This window comes from Thalassophryne amazonica, chromosome 16, assembly GCF_902500255.1.
Source record: "Thalassophryne amazonica chromosome 16, fThaAma1.1, whole genome shotgun sequence".
Lineage (NCBI taxonomy): Eukaryota > Metazoa > Chordata > Actinopteri > Batrachoidiformes > Batrachoididae > Thalassophryne > Thalassophryne amazonica.
The window spans coordinates 10312700-10333920 of NC_047118.1; the positions used below are offsets into that span (position 1 = coordinate 10312700).

The following is a 21221-nucleotide window of genomic DNA, read 5'->3' on the forward strand; positions in this document are numbered from 1 at the left end:
CATGATACATTCTCTCTGCTCTGGGTCGAGGTCATATTACAGGTTCTATCCTCCATCCAGCACTTTTTTTTTAGTGTATGGTGAATTGGGAGACTAACCACAACTACTCTCTGACCCATCTTTCCTTGTGTCCAATTCCAAAGTGGAACTGGACACATCTCAAATGCACTATATATATATATATATATATATATATATATACACACAGTAGTGTTCAGAATAATAGTAGTGCTATGTGACTAAAAAGATTATCCATGTTTTGGGACAGGCAGATTTTTGTCGGTTGCTTTTCAGTCGTGTGATTATCTGTGAAATTGAGCATGAGCTGGACCTGCCCCAACATGTCCTGTGAGGCTTCATCACGGCGTTGCTGTGCGCCTTGCGGCTCCACCGCGGACACGCGGAATTCTGCTCCTCTTTCCATGACAAAAACTCCTGTAACAGGGAATGTGCCGTTCTCATTTCTAAACTGGACGCTGTCTTGATCCGGTTATGTCGTTCTGACTAGCACAGGAATTGTGAAAGACGTGGACATCAGCACTTTTTTGGCACATTGAGACAGACGTGCGGAGGAGTTCCGCGTGTCGCGGTGGAGCCGCATGGCGCAAAGCAACGCCGTGATGAAGCCTCACAGGACATGTTGGGGCAGGTCCAGCTCATGCTCAATTTCTCGGATAATCACACGACTGAAAAGCAACCGACAGCGGTCTGAAATCCACCTGAAAGCCGTCCTGTGAGACCAACACGGGAGATGGTTTTGTGCCACGTCATGAACGCTCCGTGGCGCGTCCCTCCGCTTTTCTTTCATGAAAAAAACTCCTGTAACAGTGGAATGTGCCAAAAAAAGTGCTGATATCCACGCCTTCTGCCTTTTTGTAAAAGTCAGACGATGTCCCGGATCAACAAAGCCTTCACATGGAAATGATCTGGTTATTTTCAGCGGGGTTTGAGCCTTTCGATCAGCGCTCGGAGCGCGGCGCACTCTCAGCAGTTGTGGGCGGTCTTTAAACCGTCTGGATCACTCCTTAATTTGTGTAATCCCATAACATCGTCCCTGAAAGCCATATTAATTTTCCAAACGGTGTCCACCTGGGATCTCTCAGTTTCTGGAAAAAATTGATGCAGCAAAGCTCCAAATCGTTCGACATTTATTCGCAATAAAAAAAAACGACAGGGGTGGACCACTGCTCACACAAAGCCTGCTCACAGGCGAATGATGCAACCGACAGGCGTGAAAAACTCACGCATGCGCACAAGGTTCAAGCTGGCTGATGCAAAAAATAACAGGTCGAAAAATAAAAAGGTCGGATACTTTTCCTAACAGACCTCGTATATGTATATATCCTGGTAGTCAGGAAGGTTAAGACCACGCACAACACACACACACACTACATTGTCAAGACAGGGCCCCATATGCAAACAGATCTGTCTTCACCAGCAGAAGTGTTCATTTTCTTTGGATAAACTGCATATAATTGCAGAAAAAATAATAAAAAAAAATTCAAAAACAGAATGGAGGACAGGAACTAACAATGTTTCTATTTATTTAGCTTGTAGCTAATGGTTCAAAGTGAGCACTCACTAAGGGCCCTTGGCCATGAATCTTAATTCCCAAGTTACTCTTGGGTTTAGTGAGCGTGTTGTAAATCTGACAGTTGTGGACGGTGTGAATGTGAGGGATTACTGAAAGTGCCACATAAATGCAGTCCATTTGCCATTCTGTTATCTTATTATTACATAAAGATATAAAATGTTGACAATTATAATACATCCTTTATGCCAGTGAAAGCCTGAAAAAGGATGTGCACACAGTGGTTCCATGGATCAAAAATGAATAAAAATAACCTACAAGTAGAAACCCCTCATGTTTATCTCAGCACTGTAGCAAGGGAATACGTTTTAATTCCTTAATACTTTTTTTCCGGTGGCGGATTTTTTTTTTTTTTTTTTAAATGCTGCTTTTATACTTTTGCATTTTCCTCTTAAGAATTCACCCTCGTGCGCACATCCCCATCTGGAGGCTGCACAGTGCAATTACACCAGTTGATAATAGGAAACTCGATTGCAAGAGGTGGTAAGAAATGTGCTCAGACACATCAGCAGTGTAAGTGCAGGCACAGTGATCTGCATTGTGCTGCTTCAACTTTGCAGCACACCTCGAGATTCAACTCAATTCTGTAACTTAAGCTCCTTCAGCAACAGCCTCATGTGATATTTGGCGATCAAACACTGTCACCTAGGATTCATGTTATAAAACGTTTATTAAAATTCATCCAGCGCTTATTGCTCCTACACAGTGCACGCAGATAAGGACAGTGTAACCACACACAACATACTAACCGCAGAGATAATTGTGCATACAGTTACAACAGGCAGGAGCAAATTACCGTTTGTGAGCGTTCACGGGAACACGATGTTAGAGCGGAGCTCATTTTGCACACCGGAGTGCTTGAGATGAAGCAGAAAACATGGAAGAGGAAAGAGAGTCGACACCTTAGGCATAAACAAAGCCGACACGCTAATTTCAAGCACGAGTGATGTGGAATGGTTTTAGCACACTGCTGCCTCGCTGGCCCAGCAGCAAAAATAACCGTACCTTGAATGACTTCATTTAAAAAAAAACAAAAAAAAAAACATTAAAATACAATGACTATGTAACATATGTGCAAATACAATGTAAGACACAATTAAGATGAAAATCATAAATCAGAGACATAAATATGAGGATAAAAAGTGCATATTAAATAAACATTATTAAAGTTGCAAGTTATTAAAACACACTGAGCTCCAGTGCTGGTTTCAACTGAAGGGGTCGGGGAAGTTGTTCTGGCAGTATTCCTCAAAGCTGAAGTCTGTTATCGTGAAAGGAACTTCCTTCCACTTTTTAAAAAGCTCCCTGCCGTCAGGGGTCGCCACAACGAAATTCTTGATGGACAAAATGGGAAGCAGGGCGACCTTCTTGTACTTCATCTCAAATCCCCATTGCTGCGAATACAAAAAACGAACAAAAGTTAGTGTCCCAATTTAAAGATCCACAGCAGTCACTGATGGGATCACACTGTGTAAGATATCAACCTGCAACAATTAGATATACTTGGGTTTTCATGTTAAATCTGCACAAAGTTCCACTATCCTGACTGTGCATGCACAAATTATCAAATTTAGGCATGAAACTGCTCATTTCAGATTTCTGTGACATATGTAACAGAAGTCCGTGTCTGCACTGAGCTAATCTAAAATCTGTGGGAGAAACAAGAAGCTTGTACCACTTTAAAGAAAGCAGATATGTAGCAAAGAGCAGCTCCTTTCTACTTAAAGCGCCAAGGAGAGAAAGTTCATTTCTGTACAAAAACTAAGCGAGCAATCCACCTACATTTGTATAAACATTACTTTTATTTATGGATTCATAGACCACTAAATTCTGTATTATATCACCAGATCAAGTTGCTAAGTGAACTTGGATGGTTATGCTTTCAGCCAGTCTGAGTAGGTGGTCACTATAAATTATTTTTCAACATACCATATTTTCTGGAGTATAAGTTTGGGAGACCCCGTGACTTATGCGTCACAAGTTTGTTAATAATAGTGATAACAAATAAGTTGTCCATAAGGACAAGAGACACAACCGCAAGTCGACTTTTTTAAAGCTGTCAGCCCATCTTATTTTCACCAAAAGTTAACTTCCCAAATAAATAAACAGTTGAGTTCTTGCCGCACATTTGAGAAGCTTTGTCGCCATCTAGTGGGCAATTTGAACATTTCAAGGCTTCTGGCAGACTTCCTACTTAAACCCCAAAATTCAGCAAAAAGGGCATTTATGTCAGAAAGCATGATTATTTTGGCACGCAGAACTTTTACCTCCCAGTATCAACGTATAAAAATTGAGTTTTATGGTTTTTGAGTTTTAAGATACGAACATTTGCTGGAGGACAGAATTTCTCCTGACAAGCACAACTTAGAGCTGCGAATAACTATTTACATCAGACTTTCACAGAAATCAAAGCACTAAACAAACTAAACTCTGGTGATAAAAAAAATGTCTATTATGAAAAGTACACTATAAAAATTCACAAAAATCCCAAATTAAAGAGTTGAGAATACAGACAAAGGTCAGACTTGTAGTCCGGTGTGACTTGGTATACTCCAGAAAATACGGTAATTAGTTTCTGATAAAGTTTGTTGCTTGACAGAGGGAAGTGTGGTTTCAACCCACTGGGATGTTTGGAAAGAGGAGTTTACGTAAACCTAAAAGACAGAACAAAATCTCAGACATGCTAAATATACAAAATTGACAGGACCGACACTATCTTCTTTGCTATGCTAGTTGGATGAACGGATGCAGAACATGATTCCTACAAAGAAATACTTGGCTGCCATACCCTGTTGCAACTGCCATTGTTGCAGTTGATCGTACATCCCGGCTCCCAGTCCTCAAAACTCTTATCTATGTGCACCCGCACACCGGTCTTATAGTACACCCTGTAGGCAAAAGTGAGTATAGCAGTTGGGATTGTTGTAATGACCAACAAAAGCCGGCATAATAATTTTCACTCATTTTCTCCGCTCACTTGAAGTTTGGGTTGACGTTGACATGGTGTACATTCTCAATAAGTTTAATGTCACTGCCAAAGGCGACAGGCTTGTAACAGTTCCGACACAGGAGCTGAACTGCAGAAGCGCGGTAGCGACTTGATTGCTGTTGTCTGGCGCCTTCTGCAAGCTTACGGCTCAAAACCGCCTGGTTCTGAAGCTTGGTTATCTGCAAAGAAATAAGAAGCAACGTCAGAAATGCTGACGATTGTGAGCCAAGGACAGGGTTGCTCAGAAGACCTCACCTTGTCAAGAAACTCCTGGTGATCCATCTCTTGGACCTTAGCAATGGCTGAACCAGTGAGGTCTTCTAAGTATTCATTGACATGCTCCCGGTGCTCCTCCCGTCCACCTCTCTCAGCGACCACCGAGTACACACTGTCTTTGGCTCGAGCACGTCCCTTGGCCTGCTGCTGGGCAATCTCATTTGTAAGCAATCCATAGCGAACCACCAAGTTGCATTCAGGAATATCGAGGCCTTCTTCAGCCACACTTGTGGAGATCAGCAGGTTAAGACGGCCTTGCCGGAATTTGCGGATGATCTCTCCCTGCTCAGACTGCAAGGGGATGATGTGCACGTTAATCAAGCAAAATAAATATTAGAAATGCATCCTAGAAGATACAGTTCCTGATGTTCTTCAGTTCATACCTGGGTCATATACGTGCTGCCATTGCCGGCTCCGGTAAGGCTCGCCACACGGATGCCAGCATCCTTTAATGCTTTATTTTCACAAACCCAGTCAGTCAGGTACTGGGTGTTTTTACGGGTTTTAGTGAAGATGATCCCTCGACACTGTACACCTGGGGAAAAACGGTCCAGGAGAATGCTCTGCAGTTCAGCCATCTTTGGATTCTCAAAGCGGGGATCCTTTGCCAGCGTCTTCAGCTCCACTAGGTTCTCTGTTCAAACAGTGTTTTAGGACTGCTTACCATGGTGATCAACAATAAAACACAAATGGTAAGTATGACTTTTAAGAAAACTGTTTGCTACAGCCATACTAAGAGTAACAGGAAAGTTCCCAATTGAGTTTCTGACTTGGAATTTCAACTTGAAATCCTTTATGCAGTTCAGAAAACGCAGCATTAATGCGCAGTTCTAGTCAAATACCACTAACTGAACTACTGCTCTTCAACTCCCAAATAACCAATAACTTCACACTGATGAAGGTGTTCTGGAAATTAAAAGATTTCCACATTCAGCACAACTCATTTATGCTGGACGTTGCTCCATCAATATCTTCAAGAAAATGATAGCATCGGAGTTAGCCTCAGTTGCACCGATTGTTGATGATGCTAAGCGTGTTTTTTTTTTTTTTTTTTTAACATTCACTTTTTACAACCCAAGCCATAAAACATCACGAGCAGTCAAGCAGCAGAGTGCTCTACTAACTTTTGATGAGTGGTTTCAGAAAAATAGGTTTTACAAAGAAACAGAATGAATAAGTGACGACAATGCTGCCAAGAAGTTAATAACCACCATACGGTCAAAATAGCTAATAAACAATGCTAGCCAGGAGGTTCCCTTGTCAACATCAGTACGTTAGTGATAAAACACATCTTAAAAACTCCAATTAACCAGCTGTACAGACCTGATTAAGATTAACTTGAGAGCTGAAATCTGTAACTTTCAAATGGGTGGTGATATATCATGTTTCAGTAGGCCACTGAAGTTTTGTTTTTTTTTGTTTGTTTTTTTAAGGGGAAGATGTATTGTCCAAACGGACAAAATTATTATTTTTTTTTTTAATCCAAAAATCCCTTCGGGAGGAAAATTACGACCCTTTCTATGGTAGGGGTTAAAGGAGCCAAAACAGTGACAGTCAAAATGTGGATTTTGACCTTTGAATGTCTTTGTGCTCCCTCAGTAAGCCTCATTGATCTTATGGTACATGCATGTATGGATGGAGTTCTCCCATTTAGCGTTATATTTTTCAAGGCTAACTGAGGGCACCACCTATAGATGGCGCTTCAAGTCAAGTTTTGGCATTTTGGGCTTTTTGCCTCATTAACCCAGGGTTAATGAGGCAAAACGCCTTCTTGATATCATTATCATGAATAGCAGAGATATAAGAGGAACATAATAAAACAAGTTTCACTGAAATCCATAGGGGCCTCACGGAGATATGGCCAAATGAAAATCGTCAAATATTGCATTCTTAACATAAAGAGCGCCACCGCTTAGCTTAGTTAGGGCGTGCAAACATGCCCTAACTAAGCCACCGCCATTTATGCAAATTTGGAAAGAACTTGTCCCAGTGTATCCAAATATGCATAAATGAGCAAGGCTTATTCAGGGCGCAGGCCCTGGGAGGGTCCCAAATGTAGCCCAAAATGCCAAAAATTGTGACTTGAAGCACCACCTATAGGCGGCGCCCTCAGTTAGCCTTGAAAAATATAACGCTAAATGGAAGAACTCCATCCATGCGTTCATATATAATAAGATCAATGAGGCTTACTGAGGGCGCACAAAGATATTCAAAGGTCAAAATCCACATTTTTTCTATGTCACTGTTTGGCCCCTTTAAACCCTACCCTAAAAAGGTCCGCAATTTTCCGCCCAAAAGGATCTTTGGATAAAAAAACAAAACAAAAACAAACAACAACAAACAACAACAACAAAAAAAAAAACTTGACTTTTGTCTGTGTGGACAATCTATCTTCCCCTAAAAAACATTAAGTGGCCTACTGAAACATGATATATCACTCTCTTCTATAAACCATTCCACAGTTACAGACTATGGCTCTTAAAACTATATCTCACTAATTTATGAACATTTTGAAGCTGTCTAAATAAACCGAGCTAAAAATGCCCCGCTATACAGTATGCCAGGATTAACCAAAACATCTTGCAATTATTCACAGCATTGTTATGCCCTCTTACAATGTTTGAACTATAAATATTTTACACACACACACGTTTATATGGATCCATCAGAAATCTTAACAATACCTTTAAAAAGTCCCACCAGGATCAAATCTGTTCCATCAATGCAAGTGGCGCCATGATAAAAATCCACCAAGTAGTCGTACGCATCAATCATTCGCAGCGTGTCGTTGAGGAAGAGGGCGTTGTTATACTCTTTGAGGTGGCGAGCGCACTGCGCCACCAACCTGTTCTTCTCCCTGGTCCCTGATCCCCAAACAGAACAGAGGAACAACTTTAAACAGTCGATTATGCAGAGCATAATAAGAGACACACAGGCAGTCGACAACAAATACGTGTTTTTTTTTTTTTTCTTCAACACACTCTCCGTTGCAGTATTATAACATGAACATAGAGACATCTGTATTTTGTATCTGTATTTTGACATCTGTATTTAGGAACTTCTTTTTTTATCCCCAACCAGCCGTAATGAGAGAAGTGTGTGTGGGTCACAGTTTCTTGTGTCAATGATCATTTGAAGGACGTTTATCAAATTTTCTAAAAATTTGTACTTGATATTCTAATGTGTGCAACTAGTAACGGGGGCGCTGCCCGTGGGGCCACGGAAACCAAATTAATTTGTATCTAATGATACATTTTCAGCATCTCCTGAAAGAAAAATCTCAAAAGAAGCACATATTCAAATGATCCTAGATTCAAATTTTCATTTGAACTGTCAATGATCATGTTAAATAACAGAATATGACATGGAAGTAGGACCTGGAATGATTTTCCTTTTAATTGTAAACCAAATTAGGCATCAGCTCAGAACAATTAAACTACATGATATTCATGAAGACTAAAAAGACTGTTAAAGCATTTCAAAAGCCACAGCTAAAGATTGTAGAATATTTTTAAAATCATGGTAAAATATCAATAACATACCTTATAGTAAAAAAAAAGTCATATTCTGGTGTAAATTCATAGTCTTTTTTCCAATGAAAGAAAGTCTACATTAATTTAAAAAAAAGTCACAATCTTGTTTGAACAACACAATGTTTATTTTCCAGGGAGAGAAAAATTCTTACCGCACTTAATGTCCGGATGACACAAGATACAGTTCGCTTTTTCGCTGTTTCTTTTCTTTCAAGCCAGTGCCACAGATTCTTGATTCCTTAAACTTTTCAAACCGTTTTTCTCGCGCAATCTTCTCTTTGTCCGACGTCGCTCCGCGACACAGACATACCGCAAAATTCTTCTTTTAAAAACTTGACAGCTCTAAAAATATGCGATGTCCACATGCTACTTTTAGCTTAAAAACTGTGTCTTGCAGCAGAAGGCACACAGCGTCGCTGTAGCAACCAGCCAGTCCCGTTTACGACAACTGTCGTAACAGGCACGCTTTGACTGCCATTTTTCCCCGCGGCTTCATAAAACTTGCAGAATGTCATAAAAAAAAAAGAAGCTTTGAGACAGGCATTTTACAAACTCGGTTATGATCATGATTACATTAACATTGCCCATCCCCCATAACGAAATCTGCGGATTCCACATCATTTTTCACACCCCTGCTAGTAGGGGATGGGTATCGAGAACCGGTGCCTTGCGGGTATCGTTAGAAATGATTCGATCCACCGACATCAATAAGCTTTGTGCTTAACGATTCTGTTATCGGTCCTTCAGAGTGGCCGTTGTTTTGGCGGGTGTTTGTCAGGAAAATGATCATTTCTCTACATTGATACAGACCCTGCAGCGGGTCCTTAATCAACTTTTCTGCAGCGCGGCTTTGCTTTGAACCTTGAACCAATCGAAGGGTGGTTCGCAGATTGAAGCAATGCTTCGGTCGATTGCTTCGTTTATTTCTTTCGCTTAATTTTCCCCCCGCTAAAACCCTAAAGAGCATACGTCTGTGAGTATTATTTACCTTTTCTATGTTAAACCGATCTGTTATGGTCTTCTGAAACAGTTGATGTATTTTATAACTTAAAAACGGGAGCGATGCTAACGCGTTAGCATGTCTATGGCATTTTCAATGTTAAAAGTTAGCATTTAGCAATTGCAGCCCATCACGTTCGGGTGCATTTGTTTTCAAATTGTAATATTCCTTAAATTTATTTTTGCTTATATATAATAATCTGACTATTATATATAATTTTAGAGAAAGAGACAAAAAGAACCTGAATAGAACACAACAGAAAATATAATAACAACATAAATAAATAAATACAGAAATAAGTGTTTCCTGTGAACACCTAGTGACTCTCACACCTCCATTTCATCCCTGTTTTATTTAAGTTTAATGACAGTTTGTTTCGGTCAAACCATATTTTCAGTTTGTTAATTTCTTCAGTGATTTCCTCCAGAACTTTCTGCCAAACTAGAAAACTGCTGCATCCTAGTGAGACAAATACTACTGGAATGAATTGAATAAGTTGTTTGTTTGTTTTTTCTCACCTAAATGGATGCTGCACTCACTCCAGTTTATTGTCTGGAATAGTCCCAGATTGCATTTCAGAGTGATTCACTTTTGTGCAGATTAAAGTTACTAACTGGGCCTCCTGTCTTGTGCGAGAAAGAAACGAGAATCATGCTCCGTTCTGTTCACACAGCTCCAAACGTTGCGCGGCTCTCTGACAAGTCAAGATAGAATGATAGAATCCAGTCTGAATTAATAACTTCAAAGTGAAACACAGATTTGTTATTTTTATTTATGTCCAGAGATCAAGGATATAGTGACTAATTTCATATTTATTTACTTTAAGACTCAAGGAATACATAGAAAACCTGTAAAGCCTACTTTTAGTACAAAATTCACGAGGTATCGATAAGGGAATCGATAAGGAATCGGATCGATAAGCAGAATCGATAATGGCATCGATATCGATAAAACCTTATCAATACCCATCCCTATGTATGATCAGTTTTACAAAACTCCCCAAGGTCCGCATACACGTTATAGTACTGACTATTATAACACCCTGCCAGCTGTAGGTTTTTTTCTTCTTGTTTTTTTCGTCAGTATAAGACTCTTTCATGTCTCTACCCTAACAATCAACCACAAAAAAATAAAAATTCCGGGGTGGGGATCTAAGGCAGAAAATCCCCAACAAAATCAGTTTGTTTGACATGAATTATAAACCTTCCAGCTTTAAATTTTGAAAGCAAAACCAATATTAAATCTACCCATAACCTCAAAGTGACAGTATGGTTAGGTCAGCAACAGCTGGCTGTTTTGATTTCCAAATACATGCATCAGAACCAAGCGGTAACCTGAGCCCGCTATAAATGTGGCTGACGCAGCGGTGCAGTACCTTGACTGGCTGCTAGAGACTAGCTTCAAAACAGAGCGCTTTACCATAGGACTCCATGTTAAAATGTTCAACTTCAGAGCAGAAATAAACATGTTTACAGCCTGGTACAAAAATTGTTTTTGTCTGTAAACAGTGAATTATTTTTCTAGTGTCTTAATTTAAGATGTTTTAAGCCATAAGTTCTGTAAAATCTGCTGGTGAGCGAAGCGTTGTCTGTCTCTTGTCTTTTAACTCAGCTTCTGCTCAGGGAGACAGTGGCAAGTTTGAAACATGCATTTCAACCTGAAAACAGACTTCAATAACAACACCAGAAACCATCTCAATTTGTGGCAAAAAGATGACATCTGACCACCCTACTGTGTCCGCTTGTTTAGAGTATTTATTACAAACACCCAGAATAATACAGCTTCTTCTTGTGTTGAAATGTCCTAACAGATCAGACGTCTCTGCTGTAATATTCACACTGGAGTCAAACTCTCATTGGACTTAATGTTGTTGCCAATGGTGTTAACACTTTAAGCAGCTGTCAGTAGCTTCACCTGTAAGGTCCACTTATATAAGCGTGATTACTAATAAATATGCAGCTCATAACTTTTAATGTCCTCAACAAAGTAAACTATTCGGAGAACCACCACACAGTCTCCAAAAGAGGATTTAGCAAACACCAAACCGAGGTTAGGTGGTTCGGACTTGAAGAGAGGGGCGTGTTCAGGCATCTTTCGTCACACACGCCACACTACTTTATGCATTAATGAGTTCCTGCGGTCAGCATGCCAACTGCATGCTCCCTCAAAACTTGCATCATCTGTGGCACTGACCTGTGTGATAAACTGCACATTTTAGAGTGGCCTTTTACTGAGCCAGCCTAAGGCACACCTGTTGCAATAATCATGCTGTCTAATCAGCAGTGTTGTATAAAGTACCGGAAAATCACACTTAAGTAAAAGTACAGATACCCACTAAAAAAATGACTTTGGTAGAAGTTCAAGTCACTGATTGAAATGTTACTCAAGTAAAAGTCTTAAAGTATCTAGTATTTATTGTACTTAAGTATGACAAGTAATGTACAACTAAATGTACTCAAGTATTGAAAGTAAAAGTACAAGTAAATGTTAATAATCAAAAACGGACCGATTTTTTTTTTTTTTATAGAAGTTTATCTAGGCTTGTAAATGACTGGTCGTATTAGTCAAAATACTGAAAATTGTCAACATCACACAAAAACACTTCAGAAACTATATGTATTTATTTATTTTAATTGTTACATGGTTTTATCTTTTCTGTTTTGTTTCATTAGGTTGTCTCTTTCGCTAAAATTGTATTGTAACATTAGTCTATTATTGACTATTATTGTCTATTATGTAGACTATTATTGTTGTTGCTATAATATATGAATAAAAATAAATTTTAAAAATTACAATTTGACTTTTTTACGACAACGAACGCTGAGCCATTAATTATACAGAAAACAAATCAACACAAATGTGCTGATTCGAACAGCTTAATGCTAACTTTAACATTGAAAACACCATAGACATGCTAACGCATTAGCATCGGTCCCGTTTTTAAGTTATAAAATACATATATCAACTGTTCAGAAGACCACAACAGGTCGGTTTAACATAAAAATATTAAATATTACTCTCAGACATATGCTCTTCAGGGTTTTAAGCGTGGAAAAATTAGGATAAAGCGAAATAAAGCAATCAATCCACAATCATAGATCGAAGCACTGCTTTGATCTGCGAATCACTGCTTCGATTGGTCAAGGTTCAAAGCCAAGCAGCGCTGCAGAAAAGTTGATTACAGACCCACTGCAGGTCTGTAATCAATGTAGAGAAATGATCATTTTCCTGACAAACACCCCCCAAGTGCGCAACTGCAAAAAAGCCTACCAGACATGCCTCATGACAAATCGGCCTGCATACATGTCAACCCCTGTGAGGGTCCACCTGTATAAACCAAGTGAGAAAATACATAAAATCAGCACAAAATCCTTATAACCTCAATTCGTACCAAAATTAGTTTTATTACAGTACACACAACTGCATAGCGGTATCACATCACTGGGTTTTTGTCCACATACACTCAACAAAAATATAAACGCAACACTTTTGGTTTTGCTCCCATTTTGTATGAGATGAACTCAAAGATCTAAAACTTTTTCCACGTACACAATATCACCTTTTCTCTCAAATATTGTTCACAAACCAGTCTAAATCTGTGATAGTGAGCACTTCTCCTTTGCTGAGATAATGCATCCCACCTCACAGGTGTGCCATATCAAGATGCTGATTAGACACCATGATTAGTCCACAGGTGTGCCTTAGACTGTCCACAATAAAAGGCCACTCTGAAAGGTGCAGTTTTATCACACAGCACAATGCCACAGATGTCGCAAGATTTGAGGGAGCGTGCAATTGGCATGCTGACAGCAGGAATGTCAACCAGAGCTGTTGCTCGTGTATTGAATGTTTATGTCTCTACCATAAGCGTCTCCAAAGTCGTTTCAGAGAATTGGCAGTACATCCAACCAGCCTCACAACCGCAGACCACGTGTAAGCACACCAGCCCAGGACCTCCACATCCAGCATGTTCACCTCCAAGATCGTTTGAGACCAGCCACTCGGACAGCTGCTGAAACAATCGGTTTGCATAACCAAAGAATTTCTGCACAAACTGTCAGAAACCGTCTCAGGAAGCTCGTCTGCATGCTCGTCGTCCTCATCGGGGTCTCGACCTGACTCCATTTCGTCGTCGTAACCGACTTAGTGGGCAAATGTTCACATTCGCTGACGTTTGGCACGTTGGGAGGTGTTCTCTTCATGGATGATGCGAAGGAGATGTGTTGCACTGCATGAGGCAAATGGTGGTCACACCAGATACTGACTGGTATCCCCCCCCCAATAAAACAAAACTGCACCTTTCAGAGTGGCCTTTTATTGTGGACAGTCTAAGGCACACCTATGCACTAATCATGGTGTCTAATCAACATCTTGATATGGCACACCTGTGAGGTGGGATTGATTATCTCAGCAAAGGAGAAGTGCTCACTATCACAGATTTAGACTGGTTTGTGAACAATATTTGAGGGAAATGGTGATATTGTGTATGTGGAAAAAGTTTTAGATCTTTGAGTTCATCTCATGCAAAATGGGAGCAAAACCAAAAGTGTTGCGTTTATATTTTTGTTGAGTGTATGAGTTGCCACAATGACATTAAAGTCAGGATCATTAGTATTTCCTCCACAGTTGAACTTCAAACAATAGAGATCTAGTATTCATGCATCAAGCTGAATTTTATAGAACTAGATAAGATTTTATCGATACCATTATCGATTCCGCTTATCGATCCCTCTGTAGAACGGTCTTCCTGCGACCGTGAGGCAGTTGGAGTCTGTGGACATTTTTAAGTCACCTATTTTTATTCTCTTTCTTATAGTTTTTATTTTTTATCTGTTTTATTCTTTTACTTCTGTTTTAATTATGTATTTACATGTTTTAATTTTTATTTATTTATTTTAATTTTTATGTTGAACTGTTCTATGTGAGGTGCCTTGAGATGGCTTTTGTTGCGATTTGGCGCTTTATAAGCCGATTAAACTGAAATTGAATTGAACAACATTGAGTCCTTAACGTAATAAATATGAAATTGGTCACTGGATCCTTAAACTTTGGACATAAACTCTACATGGTGGATCCTTGAACTCTGGACATAAATAAACAAAATCTGTAGTTTTGTCAAAGCATTTCCTTTCAGACATTTGGGCATGAATGTCTTTCCATATACTGAGCTGAGCTTTTACAGCTGGCTGTGCTGTATGTCAGCATCAGTTTAATTAATAAAGAACACAGGACGTCTCATTTTGGGAAGAAAAAAAAAACGTTTTAGTCGATTGTAGTTTATTTTCTGTATTACAGCGTTTGGAGAGGTGTCATTTAATTTTAAAGCGGCAATTTGTGTCAACGGAACGGAGGACGATTCTCGTTTCTTGGCTACAACATGACAAGAGTCCCAGTTAGTGACTTTAATCCACACAAAAGCGACTCACGACATTTTAATGGCTTTGAGAGGAGTTAAGAAGCGGACTTACCGCTTCTGAAGAGCAGCGAATCAAAGAACCATGAGCCAGTGGTTCGAAGCATTGCTTCAATGGCTCACGCATCAAAGTGGAGTCGCGCTGCAGATGATTACAGACCCATTACAGACCAAACCCTGAATATCCGTAACACTTTACAACCCCTGGCAAAATTATGGAATCACCGGCCTCGGAGGATGTTCATTCAGTTGTTTAATTTTGTAGAAAAAAAGCAGATCACAGACATGACACAAAACTAAAGTCATTTCAAATGGCAACTTCTGGCTTTAAGAAACACTATAAGAAATCAAGAAAAAAATTGTGGCAGTCAGTAACGGTTACTTTTTTAGACCAAGCAGAGGGAAAAAAATATGGACTCACTCAATTCTGAGGAATAAATTATGGAATCACCCTGTAAATTTTCATCCCCAAAACTAACACCTGCATCAAATCAGATCTGCTCGTTAGTCTGCATCTAAAAAGGAGTGATCTCACCTTAGAGAGCTGTTGCACCAAGTGGACTGACATGAATCAGAGACTGCAAGCTGTTATAAAAGCCAGAGGTGGTGCAACAAAATACTAGTGATGTGTTGGAGCGTTCTTTTGTTTTTCATGATTCCATAATTTTTTCCTCAGAATTGAGTGATTCCATATTTTTTCCTTGTGCTTGGTCTAAAAAAGTAACCGTTACTGACTGGCCACAATTTTTTTTTACTGATTTCTTATAGTGTTTCTTAAAGCCAGAAAGTTGCCATTTGAATTACTTTAGTTTTGTGTCATGTCTGTGATCTGCGTTTTTTTCTACAAAATTAAACAACTGAATGAACATCCTCTGAGGCTGGTGTATTCCATAATTTTTGCCAGGGGTTGTATTTGTACGTCCGTATGACTCTGAAACTCGGAAAATCCGTATAGGTTGACATGTATGGGCCTGACGTTGTTGCAGTCACTAGTAATCAGTGGTGTCTCTGGGTGAAAACACGACTTTTTTCGTGTGTTTTTTGTAACGAGTAACGGCATGGCGAATAGAAAATATATCGGAGTAGAAGTATGCAATTAAGGTCGGAAATGTAGTGAAGTAAAGTGAAAATAAGCTGAATTAAAAAAACTCAAGTAAAGTACAAAGTCTCCCAAAACGTACTTAAGTACAGTAGTGAAGTATTTTTACTTCGTTACTATACAACACTGCTAATCAGCATCTTGATATGAAGTGGGATGGATTATCTCGGCAAAGGAGAAGTACTCACTGAAACAGATTTAGACAGATTTGTGAATAATATTTGAGAGAAATGTCTTGTGTATACAGAAAATGTTTTAGATCTTTGAGTTCAGCTGATGAAAAATAGGAGTAAAAACAAAAATGTTGCATTTATATTTTTGTTCAGTATATATATATATATATATATATATATATATATATATACACACACACACACACACAGTCTATCAGAATACAAAAAATGTTCAATGAATATCTTAAAAGGTATCTGGCAAAGTGATGGAGACGAACTCAGCCAGCTGAATTCTGCCGTATAACGTAGCATGAGTGTGGATTCTTTAGTGGTGGGCACAGCTAACCAAAAAATTAATTTTGATAACCAATAATCCGCTAACTGAAAAGTTAACTTTTATAACACTAAACCAATAAACTCCTCAAAAAAATTAGCGGAAATTACAGCTAACCGCGAACAGCTAACTTTCAATATTGACTTGGCACACTGTCAGCAACTTTTAGCACCGCAGAGGCTTCTGAGTAAATTCAATGCATCACTTCTGTCTTTAAACATCCTGTCAGCTGCAGCAAAAACGTCTCGCTTACCTTTCATGGTGGCAGTGTAGATAAAACATAAGGCACTTTCACTCATGGTTTCATTTATAAACAGACTAATTCTGGACAGTTTATCAACACATTAACAGCAACTCTGTCATTTTTACAAAGTGAAAATATCACACTTTAAAAGTAATAAAGAAGAAATAAAGGTTTAAGCGTTAAACTGACAAGCGCCAAAAGGCATTATGAGAAAGACTCATCCTATCCCCCCGTCAAAATGCAGAGAACACTGCCATCTAGTGGATGGGAGTTTGAGAAGCGGCCAACATACTGAGTTACACTTCAGAAACAAAATTTTCAGTTTTGCAAATGTTTTTTTTGTTTTTTTTTTTTGTTGTTTTTACAAATGGAAAAATGTTGTATTTATGAAATACTCATCTATTTGTAAAAACCAACACACAAGTTACAAATCGGAAATTTGTGTTTGTGGATCACAAAATGCGTGTGCAAATCAAAGACTTTGTCGATCACTCTCTGTGCATTTGCAGGTATTGAGACAAATTTATCTCCATAAATAAGTGTCTTATCACAAAATAAAAAGTAAAAGTTTGTATGTACACGGTGTCTTTTAAAGCAGACACACTGTCGATCATAATGCATTGCTGCAATGCATTATGGGAGTTCAGGGTTTGTTTGTTATTATTTTTGTAGTATATTGTTTTAAGAGTGTTGTGTTATAGATTTGTTGTCTTTTTATAGTTCAAGGAATGTAGTTAGTGTGGTGAAGAGTTATGTTGTGACCATGAGTGAAAATGGTGTTCTGATTTACCTCTTCTGCTCTTCGCTTGAGCTGCTGCATGTTGAAAATAAATGTTTGTTTTTTTCCCCCCAGCCGCACTGGCAGCCAGCCCGCCTCCTTCTGCTGAGGGAGGGCAGAGGGGCAGGGTTCCTTACGGTAGCCTGGCTGTTACAAAACACCTAACAGACTAGAATTAACATTTGGTTTTAGGGTTGACAAACATCTTTGGCCATTCGGTCTTACTCACTATGCCAGCAAAGAAATGTTACTGGACTGAAAGTTGGTGGAACTAAATTTAGTTGAAGCTAATTAATCCGCTGACGGTTTTCAAAATTAGCTAAAAAGATAATCCGCTAATGAAAATGTTAGTTCCGCTAACTAGCGGTTAGCGGAACTATGTCCACCACTGGGATTCTTGTTTTCTTACCCTGCTTCTCCAGTAAAATCACATCTGCTTCATACTGCTGCGTGCCGCACTCCCTCAGTGTGACGCCTTCTGGCAGGTCCATGTATGCGTGGATCAGTTGCATCATCATCTTCAGATGATCCCCAAATGGATCCTGGGAGAAAGATTTACCAACTTGTACTTTTGCATTTTCTTTATCTTAAAATAAATAAATAAATAAAAATACATTAATTTTTTAAATATTACCTTCGGTCTACTTTCCACAATGTCAAAGCTTTTGGTCGGCCTCGGCACCTTCGCCTTCAGCTCATGGATGAAGTTTTTCACAGACACTATCGCCGAGTCCAGATTGGCGCAAATCTGAGGAAGTCAGAAAGAGTTGACAATGAAATGGTAGAAGTTGTAACTGTGTCTGATTGTGTAAAACTGCAAAACATGCAACCAGATCTGGACCTGCAGCACATTATTAGTGGCTCCTTCCAAGGTCTTTGCACCTCCCGTCCCAGGTGATGCAGTTAGACCCAGAATCTGTGGCAGCGGCCGCTCTCCTCCCAGCTTTTTCACCAAGTAGCGCCCCATTATCTCATTGTAGACGCTCTTCTTGCGGGTGTGGTGACACTCGTCCATTATAAGCAGCGTAATGTCTGCAAGGAAACAGCAAAGACTGCATTCTCCATTTACTAAACATGAAATATAGAAAGTCAAGTATTAAGAACAAGAAATTTGCACAGACCTGAGAGCTCAGCATGTTTGCTGTCCTCCGAGCTGATCAGGGCATTATACAAAATCTCTGCTGTGCAGATCACCACGTCCGACTCCTTCAGCACTCTTCCGAAAAAGTCCTTTTTCTCACTCTCTCCACTGACTGGCACCAGGGTATAGTCTTGACCCAGATGAGGCTTGAACTCCTTGGTGTAGTGTTGGTCCACCAGGTGTACCTACCACCAGACAATATAGAGATTATTCTCTTCTTCTGGTAATAATCCTGAAATATCTGCATTAATAATGACAGAAACCACTATATTCTGCTGAGGTTTGTCTTTTGTGGTTACCTTGTTTACCAGGACCACCACCTTAGCCTGTGGATTGGTCTCCAGGTGCTTTTTAGCCACGTACACAGCGGCACGGGTCTTTCCACTACCAGTAGGCAGCCAAATAATGATGTTTTCTCTGCGAAGAGCCCGTTGGACCACTTCTTCCTGATAGTCATACAGCTTAAACTCTGCCATCCTGTACTCTCCTGTAGACCAGCAGTACCAGAAGGCAAGTCAACACCACGACAGTCACAATCATAAATACCAAGTGTCAAGCTCAGGGAACAATGAAATATTCCGTGAAGTTTACTGGTTAGATGTCTTTTACTCACTGCTCTAAGAGTTTGCGGCAGCTTCTCCTCTGGCGAACTCAGCTGTGAGCAGAGGCAGTGGCGTTTTTATTTGTGTTGCAGCAGCTGTTCGCCACAGAATAGAAACCGAAAGCACACAGGTTGGGGCTCCATTGAGGGAGGCTCCTGAGGAACACCACCTCTGGACCATGAAGCAGTGACAGAAGAATCTCTTACAGGGACATAAACTGTTAGTTCTGCTGATGGAAATTTTTTTTTTTAATCTCAAATTCTCATATATATATTTCTATATAAAATGTATTTATTGTTAGCAGCAGACATTATTTTGACAACTTTGTGTTTGTTGCATGCCCCCCCCCACTGGGCCCCATACTTGCCGTTTCATTGCATCAGGAAAGAGAAACCTATGAACATGCTGGTGATGTCACTAGTTTTCAGTCTTCCAGGTAAACAGAACTCGGCATCATTACCATTTAACAAAATAAGCTTTAAGACCTGCTGCTACACAGCAGCTTACGAGTGAAGTTTATGACAAAGTGAAACCCCAAGCTTACGTATGGGTTCCTCAAGGTAGAGTTCTGGGAGTTGGGAGGGTTCTGTGCAGTGTCTTACCTGTTACCAGGACTGCACTCTTCTGCACGGAAACCTTTGACATTCTGCTTTGAATCTGCTTGAGTTTTTCTGTTACCACACGGACCACTTTGGACTTTACCTTCCACATCCGTTCCAGTTGCTCCTTCAATGCTTGGTACTTCAGTTTTCTCGTGCTCCTTTCTGATGTTGCTGTCAGATGAGATTGCCATATGGATCACACGTGTGGTCTTTTCTTTCCTTGTTGACCACCACTATGTATGTCTGGAATTCAAAATCCCACAGGACCATAGCCCTGTCATTCTTAACCACCTTTGATGACATCTTGGGGATGTTGTTGTACACTATTCCCAACACTTGGTCATGCCTCACAGCGTACGCAGTCTGAGCTTGCATCCTGATACTACAACCCCTGGCAAAAATTATGGAATCACCGGCCTCGGAGGATGTTCATTCAGTTGTTTAATTTTGTAGAAAAAAAGCAGATCACAGACATGACACAAAACTAAAGTCATTTCAAATGGCAACTTTCTGGCTTTAACACTATAAGAAATCAGGAAAAATAATTGTGGCAGTCAGTAACGGTTACTTTTTTAGACCAAGCAGAGGGAAAAAAAATATGGAATCACTCAATTCTGAGGAAAAAATTATGGAATCATGAAAAACAAAAGAACGCTCCAACACATCACTAGTATTTTGTTGCACCACCTCTCTTTTATAACAGCTTGCAGTCTCTGAGGCATGGACTTAATGACTGACAAACAGTACTCTTCATCAATCTGGCTCCAACTTTCTCTGATTGCTGTTGCCAGATCAGCTTTGCAAGCTGGAGCCTTGTCATGGACCATTTTCTTCAACTTCCACCAAAGATTTTCAATTGGATTAAGATCCGGACTATTTGCAGGCCATAACATTGACCCTATGTGTCTTTTTGCAAGGAATGTTTTCAGAGTTTTTGCTCTATGGCAAGATGCATTATCATCTTGAAAAATGATTTCATCATCCCCAAACATCCTTTCAATTGATGGGATAAGAAAAGTGTCCAAAATATCAACGTAAACTTGTGCATTTATTGATGATGTAATGACAGCCATCTCCCCAGTGCCTTTACCTGACATGCAGCCCCATATCATCCATGACTGTGGAAATTTACATGTTCTCTTCAGACAGTCATCTTTATAAATCTCATTGGAACGGCACCAAACAAAAGTTCCAGCATCATCACCTTGCCCAATGCAGATTCGAGATTCATCACTGAATATGACTTTCATCCAGTCATCCACAGTCCACGATTGCTTTTCCTTAGCCCATTGTAACCTTGTTTTTTTCTGTTTAGGTGTTAATGATGGCTTTTGTTTAGCTTTTCTGTATGTAAATTCCATTTCCTTTAGGCGGTTTCTTACAGTTCGGTCACAGACGTTGACTCCAGTTTCCTTCCATTCGTTCCTCATTTGTTTTGTTGTGCAT

The 21221-nt window shown here is 39.7% G+C and overlaps 1 protein-coding gene across 1 annotated transcript; it reads right to left on the reverse strand.

Annotated features, from left to right (window-relative positions):
* Positions 1 to 2792: 2792 nt before the first annotated feature.
* Positions 2793 to 19047, reverse strand: dhx58 (DEXH (Asp-Glu-X-His) box polypeptide 58). The gene is made up of 11 exons (XM_034190770.1): positions 18871 to 19047; positions 18552 to 18756; positions 18272 to 18462; positions 18065 to 18178; positions 17840 to 17972; positions 7541 to 7720; positions 5240 to 5490; positions 4836 to 5147; positions 4569 to 4759; positions 4380 to 4479; positions 2793 to 2985 (listed from the first exon to the last, which is right to left on the reverse strand). Exons 1-11 carry the CDS (start codon positions 19045 to 19047, stop codon positions 2800 to 2802), a joined length of 2040 nt encoding a protein of 679 aa, XP_034046661.1. The 3' UTR covers positions 2793 to 2799.
* Positions 19048 to 21221: the final 2174 nt, after the last annotated feature.

Coding starts and splice junctions, on each gene's coding strand:
- dhx58 (XM_034190770.1), bottom strand. CDS start 19,047: ATGGCAGAGTTTAAGCTGTATGACTATCAGGAAGAAGTGGTCCAACGG. Junction 18,463..18,551: donor CAAACATGCTGAGCTCTCAG/GTCTGTGCAAAT, acceptor GTTTCCTTGCAG/ACATTACGCTGCTTATAATG. Junction 2,986..4,379: donor ACAATGGCAGTTGCAACAGG/GTATGGCAGCCA, acceptor TTGTATTCGCAG/CAATGGGGATTTGAGATGAA.